The 18,538-nt window shown below is 37.0% G+C and overlaps 1 protein-coding gene across 1 annotated transcript in view; it reads left to right on the forward strand.

Annotated features, from left to right (window-relative positions):
• The window catches only part of KCTD8 (potassium channel tetramerization domain containing 8), a 104,149-nt gene extending 85,848 nt beyond the window's left edge, over positions 1–18,301 (forward strand). Inside the window, exon 2 of the mRNA XM_013949441.2 lies at positions 17,724–18,301. Coding sequence (XP_013804895.2) covers positions 17,724–18,184 — 461 coding nt within the window. The 3' untranslated portion in view covers positions 18,185–18,301. The remainder of the gene's footprint in view (positions 1–17,723) is intronic.
• The last annotated feature ends 237 nt before the right edge of the window (positions 18,302–18,538 follow it).

The raw sequence follows: 18,538 nt of genomic DNA on the forward strand, positions 1-18,538 counted from the left end.
AGCAGTTAGTAATGTAAAAGGATAACAAGGGAAACAAATATGTGGGAAGCAAAGTATTTCACTGTAAGAAGCCTGAGGCCAGTGACTCTAACCACAGAGGAATATTTTGGTCCTGGGTCCTTTTGAGGGAATACCAAGCGTGAGGAGAAAGCTCACGTGTAGCCTTTCACTGAACAGATTGCATATGGAAATCTAAGGCACCAGGTTTACAGCCTTGGCCCTCGACAGTCCTTACGCTTATAGTCTTGTCTTTTTTGTCAGCTCTGGATGGTGACAGAAAGAAAGCACCATCTCCAGCTATTATCAGAAGCAGGCTTTGGTTTGAGTTGCTGTTAGAAGGCTCCAAATGCAGGAATGTAACTGTTAATGTAGGCTTTTGTGTTCATGTGTAAGGCAACAAATGATTCTTGTATTCTGAAATAGTAAATATTTCCGAGCCTTATGGTTATTAGAAGGAAGACATGTTTTCATATCAAAATTTATCTTTTTGTTAATTTTCACATTTTGTGCATTTTAGTTTTTTGTATAATTAAAACATAACTTTCTCAGATGAACAGAGTGAAAAACCAATTAATACAAAATGAAATTTTATTCATTATAAATTCTTGCTTAGTAATATGCATTGAATAATGCTATTCTAACTCAGTGACTTTTTTGTGACAATATTCCCAAGTAATTATTCCATCTGCTGGTCAATCCTCCATTGAGCCAGTGCAAGATGGGAAAAGAAAATAAGACAAAGTAAATTAGTTTAGACTTAATGAAACTCTAGTAAAAATAATTATCACAGAATCAAAGAATCACAGAATGGGTGAGGTTGGAAGGGACCTCTGGAGATCATCTTGTCCAACTCCACTGCTCAAGCAGGGTCACCTAGAGCACGTTGCACAGGATTGCGTCCAGGCGGGTTTTGAATATCTCCAGAGAAGGAGACTCCACCACCTCTCGGGGCAACCTGTTCCAGTGCTCTGTCACCCTCACAGTGGAAAAGTTTTTCCTCATGTTCAGATGGAACCGTCTGTGTTTCAGTTTGTACCCGTTGCCTCACGTCCTGTCGCTGGGCACCACTGAAAAGAGTCTGGTCCCATCCTCTCGACACCCTCCCTTAAGATACTTGTACACGTTGATAAGATCTCCTCTCAGCCTTCTCTTCTCCAGGCTAAACAGGCCCAGCTCTCTCAGCCTTTCCTCATAAGAGAGATGCTCCAGTCCCCTAATCATCTTTGTGGCCCTTCACTGGACTCGCTCCAGTAGTGCCACATCCCTCTTGCACTGGGGAGCACAGAACTGGACACAGTACTCCAGATGTGGCCTCACCAGGGCTGAGTAGAGGGGGAGGATCATCTCCCTCGACCTGCTGGCAACACTCTTCCTGATGCACCCCGGGATACCATTGGCCTTCTTGGCCACAAGGGCACATTGCTGCCTCATGCTTAACTTGGTGTCCACCAGTACTCCCAGGTCCTTCTCCACAGAGCTGCTCTCCAGCAGGTCAACCCCCAACCTGTACTGGTGCATGGGGTTGTTCCTCCCCAGGTGCAGGACCCTGCACTTGCCTTTGTTGAACTTCATGAGGTTCCTCTCCGCCCACCTCTCCAGCCTGTCCAGGTCTCTCTGAATGGCAGCACAGCCCTCTGGCGTATCAGCCACTCCTCCCAGTTTTGTATCGTCAGCAAACTTGCTGAGGGTGCACTCTGTCCGTTCATCCAGGTCACTGATGAAGAAGTTGAACAGGGCTGGACCCAGTACTGACCCCTGGGGGACACTGCTAGCTACAGGCCTCCAACTAGACTCTGTGCCACTGATCACAACTCTCTGAGCTCTGCCATTCAGCCAGTTCTCAATCCACCTCACTGTCCACTCACCTAACCCACACTTCCTGAGCTTGTCTATGAGGATGTTGTGGGAGACAGTGTCAAAAGCCTTGCTGAAGTCAAGGTAGACAACATCCACTGCTCTCCCCTCATCTACCCAGCCAGTCATTCCATCATAGAAGGCTATCAGATTGGTTAAGCATGATTTCCCCTTGGTGAAGCCATGCTGACTCCTCCTGATCACCTTCTTGTCCTCCACATGCTTGGAGATGGCCTCCAGGATGAGCTGCTCCATCACCTTTCTAGGAATGCAGGTGAGGCTGACTGGCCTGTAGTTTCCTGGGTCCTCCTTCTTGCCCTTTTTGAAGACTGGAGTGACATTGGCTTTCTTCCAGTCTTCAGGCACCTCTCCTGTTCTCCATGACCTTTCAAAGATGATGGAGAGTGGCTTAGCAATAATGTCCGCCAGCTCCCTCAGCACTCGTGGGTGCATCCCATCGGGGCCCATGGATCTGTGGGTGTCAAGTTTGCCTAAATGGTCTCTAACCCACTCCTCCTCCACCAAGGGAAAGTCTTCCTTTCTCCAGACTTTCTCTCTTGTCTCCAGGGTCTGGGATTCCTGAGGGGTGGCCTGAGCAGTAAAGACTGAAGCAAAGGTGTCATTCAGTAACTCTGCCTTCTCTGCATCTTTCATCACCAGGGCACCCACCCAAATCAAAAATGGTTAAATTGAGGTAGAACTATTAGTGATAATCAGACTGAGGCTGTTATTTTCCATCTAATTTTTTTACTATAAAGTAGGTTACTATGATAAAAAGAAAACTGCTCAGGTTTGTTTGGCAAATGAGATTTAATGCAAAAATTTTCAATGGTACTGTCTGTTCACTCTCCCAAGCTGATTTTTTAATTTATTTTTCCTCTCTGCTCCCATTCTTTTATTGCTATTCAAAGCTCAAAATGCCACTCTGCTCCTAATTGAAATTTTCTTCTGATAATTTACTGGAATGTAGAATTACGGTGAAATGTATAAATAAATGGCTATCTCTTCTGAATTCTCCTTATTTTTTGTAGTTTTTTGTTTGCTTTGCCTTTAGTAGGGCTAAATTAGATATAGACTAATAGAATCTATTTCAGTAATGCTAAGACATGTCTTGTGAATCTCATAATTTGGTGTATTTCATAAAAACCCAAGTTTCAGTAATAATGTAAGAAGTGAGATTTTTGTTAAAGAATACTGTTACCTTCTTTAGATAGCATTCTGTATTCATTCTGTATTTAATTTGCAGAAGTGTAGAAAGTCAGTCCATGTTTTATAATTTAACATTTTTATTATTTAGAAACTTTGCAAATATAGTTAATATTTCAAGAAGGAATGAGTTTAAACAAACACATTTCAGTCTGAGTTGGGTGTAATTTATTCACTGTAGACTGTTTGTGTTAAGTGATTAAATGTCATGTCTCAGTCATGTATATTGATTGTGTTTCCTGATAAGATATCTGAAACTTCTGAAATATGTGCAGGATGAATTCTTCCCATCCTTCCTAGTGCTCATTTCACCTGTAAATGCCAGGATTGGACACAAGTTGCCATCACCATACAGAAAATAATTCTGAGGATAGATTTAAGGAATAAATAAATATGTCAGGCAGGACGTCTCTGCTTACAAATTATGCATCATGTCGCACAGAGTTAAAGTGAATTTGAATCAGAAGGGTATCTGGTATCTGTAGGACCAATGCTACTGGTCTAAAGGAGCTCAGAACAGGTCCAGTGTCTTTTATCCTTGATTACAATTGCAGAAAGATGGGAGGAGTTCATTAAGATGGGGTGGGAAAGAAAGTGTTGGAGAAAGCTTGGAAAAGCCAGCCAGGACCTGGCTGCTCCATAGGCCTACATGGCTGCTTAACCAAGGGCACAGAAATATCTTCTAGTAACTGGTATTTTCAACTATATCCACATGAAATTCAGATACACTGAAGAAGCAGGGCTCTTGTTTTTTGGATGACAATTACTTCTGGGCAAATTTGTGTATATTAAAAGGAACGTGGATGAATCTTAGATGGGCTTAGTGAGAAATATAAAAAATGAAACTATATTTCTAGGAAATGGTTTCCATTTTCCATCTCTGTATCTAAAACTCCAGACTTTAAAGCACCTGGCTGTGGAAAATACAACTTTATTTCCTTCCAGAGCATCTGTTTTGTTCTCTTGAAAAGATTTTTTTTGTAGTTTATAGCTTTGACCCTTCTTTCTCAATCCCTACATTAAATCTCTTAATTTTCCATCAAGTATGGGTTGCTAGTTCCTGCACTCAAGGCTTCTGGTTGCCTGTCCTCACCTATCTAGCCTCTATTATTTGCTGCTGAAATGTTAAGTCTTGGCCCCAACCAAACCATGATGACTTTCTCTATTGATCATATTTACATGATCTCAGATGCTGCTTCCTGCTTTAGGGAGAAGTTACCACTAACATCTGCAAAGCTATTGCATTATTCTCCTTCAAGATCCTCCTTAAAACACTCCATTTCTGTGCTGCTCATATAAATCCTGACAAAAGATTAAACAGCTGAAGATCTGAGACAATCAGCCTATCATGCTGACCAGTGTTGTATTTTTTTTGGTACTTTCCCATCTGTCTGTCTCTTCCCATCTGCTTTTTCTTGTCTTGTTCTTAGACTCTAACCTGTACTGGACAAAGGTCATCTATTTAATTAGTGTTGATGTACATGACACACAATGGAGCCCATTACTAGACCATATAGTTTGCAAAGGTAGTAATACTAATAACACCAGCAATCACCACAGTAATAGTGGCAAATCATTTGAGGGCCTTCTCTTTTATTACTTTTAGAGGATAAATGATGTGGAAACTATACATAACATCACTTTTATCTTCAAGTATTGTCTAAGAAGAATAAATTTTGTGATATCTTTTCTTTCTCTGAAGAAATTTTGTGATATCTCAAATATTGCTGCTAGGAATCCCTATATGTGTTGACTTTTTAAATGTGATCAGGGTAGTCCTGTCCCTTAAATGCCTTTGGTTCTATGTTGTCAACAATGTAGTTTCTTCCTCTGCAAATACTCATTCATTTCTCTTAAGAATTTCACATTGTCTTTACAGCACAGTAGTTGTAATCCATGCAGTTTCACTGTTTCCAAAGGAGTATTCATAATAATGTATTCAACCTTCAGTTTTTTTGTTTGTTTATGTGTGTTTGTGAATTTATGTTATATAGTCATAATATTTTGCTTGTGTAAATATGTATATATAATACTTTTAGATGGAAATGATTTGCAAACTATTTTCTTTTTGCATAGGAGAACAAGATGTTGTGTGTGGAGTGAATTCATTATCCCTTACATATTCAATGCTTTTTCTTTTACTTAAATATATATAATAAAATAAGATTGTCTTTCTGCATATGTTTTCATATTTTCTGAAGTTATTTACTTAGAGGGAGTGATTTGAGTGTTCCATAAAGCTGATCTAGGAATTTGGATGTAAAGATAGTGTGTTATTATCAGCATATGTTTACATAGTTTAGGATGCAATGCCCCATTAATTTCATATTATTTTACTTTATTTTTTATGTACAAGACCCTAATGATAAAACAGATGAATAGTGTTGCTACTGTTGAAATGTTAGTCTGAAATGTACTTCAAACTATGACCACAGAAGTGAGAAAGAACTCATATGTGACAGTTGCTGTTACTTAGGGAATCTTTCAGCAAACATTTCTGGTCCTTTCACAAAATTCTTGCAGATTGTGAAGTTTCTATCATTCCAAGACAAGCATGAAAAGGCATAGAACTATACAAATCTAATCTGAATATTTTCTGAATTGCTACCTCTTAGTTCTGGAGCCCGTAGGATAGTTCACTGCGGACTCTTATCCAAATCATTTAATTCATTGCTGGTTGTCAATAATCAACAATAAAATACAGATTTGATTCAAGTGTGCACTTCCCATTGTTCTGCATTTGCATATTGCCTGAAGTGCTGTCATTAATATCACGTAAAAAACACATAGCCTGCCAAGATTAATGGTGTCTAAAATAATATTTCTTTAATGTGAGACTTTCTCTAATACCAAAGCCAACGTATGGCATTTTGAAAACTTTCTGCTAGCATGTTTTATACACATTCTGTAAATTCACATTAACAGTAATTTGCTTTACATGCTTGTAGGAAAGAAAACTACAAAATTGAAAGAGCTGGAAGGAAGAAATGAAGATTACACATTTTATCATGTAAGATAGTAATTGACAAAGCAAAAAAAGTGAGATGATATCAGACAAACTGAAATAAAAATTAGTAAGGAAAAATTTCAATTTAGTATCTGAAATTAAATCAGGAAGCAAGACAAAAAAGTGACAGTTGATTCTGTCCTATTTTGTTCTTTCTTTTTCTGTTGCTTATACCATTAGAACTAAGACTAAGACCCCTGACCATCCACAGAGACAAGAGTTCTTGCCAAGCTGTGAATGAACTCTTCTTAAAAGGAAATATCAAAACAAAAATTCCTGAAATTGCTGTCTCAATCATTCGCCTTCTGCTTTAAACTCGTGTTTGAGCTTCTAAGAGAGTGGCAGTGTTTCTGGAAATGATGAAATCCCTGAGGTCCCACTGAAATCAGTTTGTGATTGGTAGAACTTAATTGAGATGGCATTTTTTTAATTCCATCTATACTTATTTTGAAAGCAAACTGGGTACCGACAAGGACATTATTAAGTCAATATATGTACCGTATGTGTGTGTCACAAGAAGACAAGCTATAGTTTCATGTATGTTTTACATTAGCATAAGCCATTGCTGAAAAGTGCAATCCCTTTCCCTTGAGTATTGTTTCCTATCCCTCTGGTGTCCTTTGTTCTGGCACAAGGAGTTGAGTGGCCACACAGGGAGCTGCATCTGGCAGCTGAGAAGTTAAAACTAATTCAGTAAAAATGAAATGTGAATGGTTCAAAGAAGTGTGTTGCTCCTCTTGGTGGAAAGGGATTGAGCTTCACATTGTCTAGCAGTCTGATTAGGGCTTTGCCAAACACAGACCCAGTGGCTAAAAGACTATTTCACAGTTGAGCAGATGCCCAACCAATATTAGTATTTACAAAGCAGAAGGCAGCAGCCAGCAATCTGATTGAAGACAGATTGAAATTCATGATTGAGTTAGCATAAATATGTCCTTAGAAGAAAAGGGAAGGGAGCATGGAAAGGGAATCATAATATCTGGCAACCTCAGGGAGTTCCCGAGGAAAGGATAGGGATATAAAAGTCAGTGTCCTTCCCCAACCCCGTCGTTTCCTCTGAATGCAGTTTGAGGACACAGGATAGGCAATAGAACTGAGTCCCTAAAACCACAGAATAAGTAGTGATTTATAGTTTGTGCTATGCATACTGGGAGGGAGACAAATTTGGATTTATTTCTGCAATAAGAAGATGAAATGATTCTTTCATTTTTGTCCCTTTTCCTCTATGAAGCCTTTGCAAGCACATTGTCTGCTGTCGATTTTTTTTCCCCTTGTAATTTAAGCCCATGGTAGAGGTGATTTCAAGAAAATGGTTAAGACAGAACAACTTAAGGACATTTAGATACTTGAAACTGAGATCCTCTAGGAGTCCCCAGCATCCTTCTCCAGGGTATCGAAAGAGTAAGAAGCCATTTAGTTACAAGGGCTGGTGTCAGAGCTGGTGTACTGGGGTCTTTGTCAAGTAAATCTCTTCCAGTGATCAGCATTAATGAAGTAAATTTTCTGACAGCACCAGGTAGTGGAAGGAAACACTGAAGTCTTAAGGGAGTTTATAATAACCGTATGATAAAACGTCCTGCTTTCAGTACCATTCTCCTGAATCCTTTTTGTGGCCAATTGAGAATATGGCTCTAGCCAAGCCTTATTAACTTTCCGATGTCTAAATTGATAATTTGGAGATAATTTGGTGGAGTTTAATATCAATTTTGTAAAAATTAATAAGCATTTTTCTTGGACAGAACAAAAGATTTTAGTTTTAATTCTGACAGCCAGTGAAGAATACCAGTCAAACAAGGGCAAATGATATTTCTTATTATATACCTATTATATAAATCTCAACACAAACCTACTGACAGTTTGTAAATGAATGACAAGCACGTATACCAGACGCTGCTGAGATGCTGCTGAGATACAGGCAGTTTGGACTGCTCACAGTAGCCAGTGAAGTTACGGCAAATGCATGCCTTTTGTGAAAGTCATCCTTACTTGTCATATATATCAATGCATTAGTTTTTGAAATTCACTTCAAGTATCAAAATTATCTTAACTACCTACATTTTCAGATTTGGGGCAAGGGAAAAATATATCTACAGGTGAGGAGTCAATAAACCACTCTACATGTAAAGTGCATTTGTATCAAATTGCCTTCATTCTAAAATAACCCAAATCCTCCAATCTCAAGGTCAAGCTTAGTCTTATTTCTATTACTATAATATTTGTATGCTATTACTATTATTCTGCTGTTCATGGAGATTAGTATAGCATATGACCATCATTAAAAAAGTGACAATTTACCAAAGTTTGCTTCAGGAAGAAAATTCTGTTTTACCTCAGTGAGTCCCATTTCTTCAAATAACTCACATACAAACTGAAGTATCTGTGTGGCTCAGGAAATCTGCAATGTCTGCTAGGAACTTGCTACAACATTCCCTTTGCCATGAGCGTAGTGAAGCCTTTTTTAAATTTGCTTCTGGGATTTTGCAGAATATTGTGCAATCTCTTTCCTAAACAGTGATCTGCTCAAAGAAAATCAGGATGGTTGACATCTTTGGCTGTGAACTATTGACCTAGTTATATATTCCTGAAACTGATAAAATCTGTCGTGCACTTACAGTGGGTAGATATTGGCAGTACGGATGGCTTTCTGACTTTCAGTCTTTTGATGTTAATTCAGCTTGCGTTGTGTATATTCCAAACATTTTATTTTCTTTTGTATCTCCAGCACAGCATCAGTGTACTAGCTATCACTAACTCCCCAGAATAAAAAGGTCATCTTCAATATTTGACTCTGTTCTTAGTTGGATATGAAAAAACAGGTCTTACCTGATTTTTATTAGCTTATCTACCAAGAAATGACACTTTTCACAACAACTTCAAAATTTTCAGCTTAACATTTTTTAAAAAAAATCTGTTGGCTGTTAGTTTTATTGGAATGTGGCAAATTGTCTCTATCAGAATTTCATTGACTCTCCCCCATCTAAGTAGTTTTCTATCTACCACAAAACCCAGATGCAAAAGTAATAAATCAAAAGAGTATGGTTCTGTGATTCATTCAAAACAAGATCAGGGTGAGTTATCTAATGAATTCAAGTTGGACACAAGAGTATTTATTGTATATATTCTGTCTTCTTCTGTCATTCCAAATAACAGAAAAGGTATGCTCCCTATATACAAAATTGTATTCTTATATTTTGAATAATGTCAGTATTTAAAATACAGCCTTAGTTGAAATAAACAATTTTTCCTCAAAGATTTTATGTAACTCATTCTACTTTACCATTTTTAGAAATTAGTTTAACTGGTAGTAAATATGACAGAAAAAAATGATTTTTATTGTTGTTGTGGGTTTTTTTTCTTTTGAGACAAAGCACTTATCACTTACAGGCATGTGGTCCTAGTCTGAAAGATAAATTGGTTCATTCACTTCAAGTACCACATAACCATTCACACACCATTGAGCTTAACACTATTAAAGGGTAATTTCCCCTGTGGGAACTATGCCCAGTACAGCTGCAATCTCTACACAGTGTCTTTTTATCTTTCCATGGCAGGTAAGGAGATTTAAATAAAAGGCTTCATCAAGTGTGCTTTCACACACATATTCGTCATGTTGAAACATCCATGTATTGAAACAACAAATAAACATTCCTAAAAATCTTAATGCTCCTAAACATAACAATAAGACTTGAGTGTAGAGTTCCCATTTTGAAATTTTGTGTTGGGATTAAAGCATATGAGATGTATCATAGATACGGCATAGAGAACAGGAAATATTATGGGAAAAATCATATTTCCTGTTACATTCTGAATGTAATAAAACATATTGGAATAATCAAGGAATATATTTTGCCTTCATTTCCCTCATAACCTCCATATTATTTTTTATTTCTCATCATTTCTTTAGTTTCTCTACAATGACTCACTGAACACTGCTATTACAAGAGCTGTATTCTAGCAAAGATGACAATTAAGCCTATAGTGAGGTTTTCTTTAGAACACAGTATTTTCACAAGTTCTTGCTCAAATATTTGGGGGCTCAAATATTATCTACAATAATTATGCACCTGAAGATGAATTTTCTAGGGAAGTTGGCAAAATGTATGCTCTTTTTGAGTAATGCACAGAAAACTTCTAGAAATCATTCTTTCCTTTTTTTTTTAAGAGAAGACAATAAGTATTTTTCATCCTTTCTGCTTTCACCATTATATATGCTTTCCTTCTAAGATCTTTTTTTGCATTCACGATAGAATAAAGATGCTTTCCTTTGGAACCAAATCTTTGTAGCTTTCACACTGATTCTGCAACTGTTACGTCAAACAGAGTGTTGTCTCTTATTTGAATGAAGTCAACATTTAAATCTAAAGCTTTTTGTTTAAATGGATGCCGTTTTGGAACCAGATCCACAGCTCACAAGCAGCTCGTTAGTGGTTCTGTGCCTTACCATCCTATCAAAATGACCAAATGAATTTACACACCCTGTAGGTCTGAACTTGAAGCTTTGCCAGAACATAGGGTATATTTACAAAAGTGTTTTGATAAAATGTGAGTACCTAAGTTCTGTTCAGCATGTTACTGAGTAGCTACATGTCTGTCTTCTACTGACGTCCTACTGCGATTCACAAGCAAGACACTCCTGTAACAGTCCCGTCTGCAAGGCTACTTGCTTAGCATTCTTAGATCACATAAAATTAGACTCTGCTTAAAGTACTAAAGTTGGCATATCAATAGTGTTGCCCTTTTTACCCAAGAGTTCAGGGCATAGAGTGTTAACTAAATCAAATCCCATATACTAATTGCCTCTCTTGCCTGAGGAAAGTTAGCTCACATCTTCCAAATGAATACCATTACTTTGAAGACCTGGGAGTAATCCAAGGTAAAGGGAACAATCTCAGTTCTTTTTACTGAAGCTATACTGTTGTGCATTGACTAACCAAATATCAGGCCAAAGAACACAAAACTGTAAGCAGTTGGCTCTCCATAGCAATTGGCCACTCATCTGAAGGGGGGAAAAAATAAGTTTCAATATTTCTTCTGACAAATACTTCACTATTTTATACTAAACATTCTTTGGATCAGGACTTTAATCCAAACAGTGGTTTGGCATTTTGATAAGAATCAAGTTGAAAATTGAGTATTTATATGCATTTTTTTATTTTAAGTGAGTGAAACCAATTAAACAGTTGTGAAAGTGGGTGAAACAGCATAAAGACTCCTACACAGAATTTTTTTCCACTGAATTCTTTACATTAAACTCTTCAATTTTTCCTGCGAGTACATGCTGTTAAGAGTGGAGCTAGAAGCACTTAGAAATTTTTCACATAACATGCTTAGTTATTAATATTAATATTGTCTGTTTGGGATGTTCATAATGGGTAAAATTCATCCATAGCTGGAGATTCAGATAAGACTATGTACCACTGGATCCCTGTGCAGGCCTGCATATTAGCCTTAAAATAGAAATTAAGTAAAGCATAGGCCTTGGGCTGCCGCACCAGATAGAAATGAGTTGCATGTAAATTGCAATACCTATAATAAGTAGAAAAGTTTCCTTAACAAGATGTATATAATTAAATGAAAACATAAATTCTTTCTTTTCTGGCCAAGAGACAGTGGAGTTAGCTTGACTTTTTTGTGCGTTAAGGAGGGCAAAGCCTGGGATCAGCAGGTCCTTTGTAAACCTGTATGCTGTAAAGCTCTGTTCTGCCAAATGTTCAAGGGATCTTGATAGGATGGCAAAGCACAGGAGTTATGGCTGCTAGTCTTAACCTAGAGCTGGAGTTGTAAAAGGCAAGCTGAATCCCTTGCCAGTCTCAGGGAATGAATTCATGTGTTCTAAGAGCAGGATTATCTTCTAATAATGGAAGTATCATTAATATGCCACAGAAAATGTCAGGTTTTTAGAGCTATCTTATTACAACTCTTAAAAAAAATCTTTTTTAAAAATAAAATCAAAGTTAAATTAGACATAAAGGATATTCATTTACCACTGAAGTGTGATATTAAGTACCCAAAAGTCTGGTAATGAAAATGTTCCCATAGTAGTCATAATCTGTCATCAGATTTCACAGGTGACTTCTCTCTAAGCATTCAGGTTAGTGTAATACTGTGAATGTTGGTGAAAGGTACTGAAAAAACTAGGTATGCAAGATGGATGAGTCCATTTTATTGTGAGAGTTGATAAGTATTTATTTCTGTGACAATTTATTAATTATAGTAAATTTTACTTAGATTCTTAGGATTAAATCATAAAAAATAATAGGATGTTATTTTTATGTTTCTTATGTTCATTATCCTTAGTTATTCACAGTAATGTAATTTGAATATAATGTAATTTGAGCAAGTAGGTGCAAGGAAAGCTTCTTAAGGGGTTTAACATAGCTTTGTCCATGAAGAAAGTTCTCTGCCATGTACAAGACTGTAGTCCTGTGTAAGCTATAAGCGACATTTTTTTCCTATCCAAAACGCTGAGAAAAAAAAATTATTTCATGCAAGGTAAGGTGCAAATCACATACTGCCAATATTCTCAAACATGCAAAAAAATATGAGTGAAGCTGAAAACAGTATTATTGGATTAGATGTCTTTTACAAATACAATTAAAAATAACATTTCTTCTCTTTGCTGTCTTGTTTCTGAGCCTTCTAACATAAGTAGAAAGTCTAAAAACCTGCTGTCGTCTTGTTTTAGTTTTTGATGAAATCAGCTAAAAATGGAAGTTTTTACTACATCGGTATTTCATTAATATTGTTGCTGCGATGTTTTTATGACCCATTTTCAATGAAAAGAGACTGGTAAAAATTTTTGGTTTATGAAGGAGTTAGTTCTGTCTATAGTATATCATTTTTTCAAAAGAAGCTTTCAATCAGATTATTATTTTTGGTTTGAGAGGCTGTATATCTACTAGAGCTGTTTTGGTTTTTTTTTATGTAAATTTGAAAAAACAGAAATGAAGATAAAATGTCCCAAATACTTTGTTTTCACTAAAATTATATGATAAAAAGACAAGAATTTCTATGTTTATTTTTTCTTTAAATTGGTTTAATTTTTTATTTACATCAGAAAACAGATGTCATTTTATAGTTGATAAATGTGAAATCATTTCACATTTTTCCTGACCAACTGTAAAAGAGAGTGTCTCTTTAACAGATTGCATTCTTTCTCATTGAGTAGCAGTTACTGCAAACTGAACATATTTAGTGTTCATTATATATATATATTTTTCCAAATTACTATTTTTATATCAACCTCTACTCTTACCTACATGTGTTACATTCAGCTGTAACTGCTGTACTGTAGAACTAAGAAGGGTTTCTGCTCTAAGCATCAAAACAGTAGTTATTAAAATAGCTACCCTCAGTGATCTCTGCATATGTCCACAATTTCTAGTACATTCTGCAGTAAAAACAAACTGATTTCTAAGGAAACAAATGATCTTTGAAACACTCTAGGAGTAAAGTAACTGAGTGAGGAAGAAGTTCATTAGTGAATGTGCCACTGTGCATACAATAAACTGAGCATTCGACATAAATGTAATGTGCTCTGAGGGCCTGTAAACAAGATAGAAAGGGTCTTACAACTTGCTTTTCCCTCTAGCACATTGACAGAGGGAGAGGGAAATGGAGCAGTCAGGTTAATTGGATTTGAATAGGATTCCCTTTATTTTAAGCCTGTTTTATTAATATTTAAGAAAATAGTTGTCTGTATAAATAAACTGAAATATGGATAAGCAGAATATCATCATTACTATGCTTTCAGTTTTTCCAATGTGGCATTTTCCTCTGTTGCAGGAAATAAAGAATTGTTCACTTGGCTATTCAGGTTGCACTTGATGAATATCCACAAGCCGTTTAGACCTTTCTAAACTGTATTTGACTTCCAGAAGTATTTGGTTACAATTTTTAGCCAATAGTTATTGGTTTGTGGGTTGCTTCCTGTTGTATTTTCCATTCCTGACTGGAGCTCTGTTGCTCAGTTACTGCTCAACAGAGAGGTCAGAGAGGACTTTTTCTGTTTCCAATTCAGTTTGTCATAACTGATAGGAGGAGGTTATCACCACAGAGAGTTACATTTAAAAATTTTTGATTCATTTTTTGTGAATATTTTGTAGTAATTGTTTGAAAGTGGTTATTTTGTCAGTCAGCTCTGCTAGTAAATTTTAGCTCAAACAAACAACACAGAAGAGGAATGAATACAGTGAAAGTAAATGTAATAGTTTACCCATTCAGTGAAATGTGTTTGAGATATTCCCCCAAAACTACTAAGACTGGCAAAATATCGCTAGCTGTCTCTGATAGAAGCAGCCTGCAGGAACCCTGGTGGAAGCAGTAAGCCCAGGGAAATGACCACCTCACCTTTCAACTTGTCTGGAGAAGCCCCTCACCAAGGCTCCTTTTCGCTCATAGTCACCACTGGAGCAGATGCTCCTTATTATTTTTAACAACTGTTATCAAAAATGGTTTCCTAGTGTGGATGCTGTGGCTTAGGAGAGAGGAAGCTATATATGATTAATAAATGAGAAAGAAGAAAGGGGAAGTTCAATTTCTAGTGGAACTGCCAGGAAGAGAAGTGTTAACCAGGAGCTGCTGAGAGAACTGGGCAGTGGAGAGGGCAACTGGGTATATCTGGTTGAAGGAGAAAGAGTGGAGAGGACCAAGGTGCAGTGCATTAGTTCCAGCTTCTCTATGCTGGAGAGCTAGCACTGGGTAGGAGACCTGAAAAGGGCAGGAGTTGGGGAGAGAGGGAAGGGGGGAGGTCTTGAAGTTTTTTAGAAGTCTGTGCGCAATGGAGCAAATATACTTTCTCTGGGATGTAAGAATTATTCTGCGGTCCTGGAAAATAAATAGTTTTAGGCAGAGAGACCTCTTTGAAAGTCTGTGGTGATATTCTGGAAGGGCTGAGAAGACATGGTAGAAACAACATCTCATCACACAGTCCCATCCACAGATGAGTGTTCCAGTGTAGAGGGCAATAGGGAGATGTTTTTGAATTGGAGATGTATCTAAATCTATCTGCTAATCCCTGATTTTGAAACTGAACCAAATATCCTTTGAGGATCATTTCTCATGTACTTATAAATTCCTTTGGGTTTCTGCAGCTTGAAAATATTGTGAGAAAAACCTTTTCTCCAACAGAATTGTTGCTTCTGTTAATAACACACTGTTGAGAAAAAAGTGCAGAGGCATATAAAGAATTCATTGTGAGGGAGGATTTGTTAATTTTTAAAAGGAGAGGTGTGGAAGAAACCTGTATTTGGATTAAAAATCATTGTGAATTTAGATGATTCAGTGAAGCATACAGAGCTCAGTGCTGCAAGGTACTGAATCTCAGGGCTCTGATCCAAAATAGCATTTAAATACCTGCCTAATATCAGGCTCTTGAATAATCTTGTAGAAGTGAAAGAAATTTTCCATATTCTTGAAGGTATGTATGTGTATTTCAGTACTTTCTTAGACTGGATCCTTAGTACATTGCAGGTTTGAGCCCTTGTGAAGCAAGGAGTAGCAATGGAGAAGTAATTATAAATAGACCAACTAGAAATAATATCTTGATTTACAAAGTTACTGCAACAACTGGGCAGGAAAGAAAGAGTTCAAGACAGCAAAGTGTTGCTGACAGAAAACTTAGTCATAGTGTATGTTGTTACATTTGAAGATACTATGATTATAACATAGATACTGGTGATAGTTATACTATTGAAAATCAGAGTAACTATACTGAAATCATTATCTAATTAATTGCTCAGATTTATAATAATGCTGCAAAGCCATAGTAATGCTGTAATGTCAGCTGACTGTCTAGATTTAGCATTTCCATACAACAGTTTTGAGCTAGGAAATGCTAAATGCCAAATGCAACAATAGTAGGAAGGCATGTAAATAAATCTGTTTAGGAAGATGAACGTATTTCTGGAAGAGAGAGAGGAGGGAAATTGCTGCAGCCATGCATTAAATATTTGGGTTTAATATAATGAAGTAGAAAATCACCTGTGTTTTTCACTCTTAATAGGTAAGTACACACCCTGATGGACTGTTGTCTCTCCTCCTAGATCTTGATTATTCATGTGTTCCTGTAGGTGCACTGTAGAAATGTGACACGGTGTCTTAGGATGCTGGCTAAAATAAAAGCAAAGTAGATTGCTGAATGCTGCTGCTGTTAAACTATTATTTATTTGCTTTTGTGTTTTGTTTTCCCCTGGTTCTCACATAAAATACTGCAATCTTCTCAGATTCCTTTGAATCATAGAACTGCATTGTTAAAGAAAACACAAGTGTTCCCGCTTTCTTTATAACTGTAATTATATTTCTAATTTGTAATTCTGAAAAAGAGAATAATAAGTGGCAGCTCTGTCCCAGTAACTCAAAGTTGGGCTTCCATACCCTGAATGCTGGTACCAGCAAACGCAGTAAGTGATGTTGGTGGTGCTTGGACAAACTGTAAGGATAAGTTTTGTAAGATATTTAGATGCCTAAACTGTTTAGACGCTTTCAGAATTCCTAGTAGACACACAGCTGCCACTGAAATTCCACTCTTCATTTTCATTTTGGTGCTTAAACACCATTGAAATTTGTCCCTTTGGTCTGATCCAAAGCCTGTTGAACTCTGTAGATACTTCTGTGAGCTTTAGATAGTGCCCCAAATTGAGATCATGACGTTTATTATGATGCCAGGATAGCATCATTTCACAGTTGGAATTTTGAAATCAGGCTTCAGAAATGAAAATGCTTGTACAGATTTAGTGGTTACCACCTAATTCTTCATGTTCTGCTGAAGACTTCAAAGCAAAAGTAATACCTAGAGAGAATAACAGCCCAGATCTGATTTTCAGCCATGCAGAGCACTGAGCAGTTCCTGCTGATAGGCCATTAGATCTCTCTCTCTCTCTCTGCTGTTACAGAATGTTTTTTTATTGATAACTTCATAACCTTCTTTTCCTTGCCAGGTTGTGCAGTAAGATATGTACAACTGAATTCTGAATTTGCACTGAAGCAAGTCTGGTATAATAACTGACAGTAAGAAGTGCAGTGAAATCACTGTAGGATAAAGAAGTAAAAAAGCCTAAAGATTCTATTAGTAGAGACTGATCTCTCTGTTATTCTAGGATTAGTACTCCTTTTTCTGTCTGGATTTTTTGTGTAGGCTTGATGTCTGCAGAGTAGATAGTAGATAGTGTCAGTAGACTGTTCTGAAAAGGTAAATTAGAGTTTCCAAAAACAAATCAAAACCCTTGGAATATTTTTTTTGTTTAAGATAAGGAAAAAGGTTTGCAAATTTTATGCTATTATTTTCCTAATGCTACAACAATCTGATTTCTCATAATAAACTTCTTGGGGTATAATGGCAAATAGCTCATATAAACTTGCCTGCAGGGATTTCTGGTGCAGATAATCTGTGAGCATTATGTACGTTTCATTGCCTGGATTCTTATGCAGACAGAGAATTTATTCTTGAGGTAGACATTTTTAGGAGGGAGAATATTGAATTGAATACATGTAGGACCCTCAGATTGTGTAATAATCTGGCCATAGTTCTTTTGACTGAAGGAAACGTCACCAGTTTATCCCAACTGAGTCTGAGTCACTTTTTTTTTTACATGATAGCTGATGTTTTCTGTGTAAACCAGTACTTGTTTAATACTTTTTCTTTCCTGCCTTGTATTAGGGCCCCCACAGAGAACCGTTTCCCCCAAACAAGACCATGAAGAAAGGAAGCATGATAAAGTCTTGGACAAAGGCAGTGAAAGCGGGACTTCCTGTAATGAGTTGTCCACTTCGAGTTGTGACAGCCATTCAGAAGCTAGCACTCCTCAGGAAAATGCCACTAGCACGCAGCAATCCACAGCCCACCAACCAAATACTCTCACTTTGGATCGTCCATCCAAGAAGGCGCCAGTGCAGTGGATGCCACCTCCAGACAAACGTAGAAACAGTGAACTCTTTCAAACTCTCATTAGCAAATCCAGAGAAACAAATCTTTCCAAAAAGAAGGTGTGTGAGAAGCTGAGTGTTGAGGAAGAGATGAGAAAATGTATCCAAGATTTTAAAAAAATCCACATTCCAGATTACTTTCCAGAGCGCAAACGTCCCTGGCAGTCTGAACTCTTACAGAAATATGGGTTATAGTAATCACCTCTTTCATGATGTATCTCTGTGGCATTTGATGTTTATTAAGTTGCCACTAACTTACTGATGTCCTCCTCCTGGCCAGCTCTGCCACCAGAGCTATTCCTGCTGCTTATTTCTTTTTGTGAACAGTGGATGTTGGATAGTACATGGTTTCTTTAAAAATATATTTAAGAAGATAGAAACTTAAAACATACAAAAGGTGTCTTATCTAAACCACCTCATAATTGTAAAGCAAAATGTGCATGGTCAAGAAAGATGGTTTTCAAACTGTAGACAGCTGAGCTTCATTATCATTCTGGAACTTATCAAATAAAAATCTCAATCATCAGTTAACACCTCGTTTTACATCAC

Source organism: Apteryx mantelli, chromosome 5 (genome assembly GCF_036417845.1).
Source record: "Apteryx mantelli isolate bAptMan1 chromosome 5, bAptMan1.hap1, whole genome shotgun sequence".
Taxonomy (NCBI): domain Eukaryota; kingdom Metazoa; phylum Chordata; class Aves; order Apterygiformes; family Apterygidae; genus Apteryx; species Apteryx mantelli.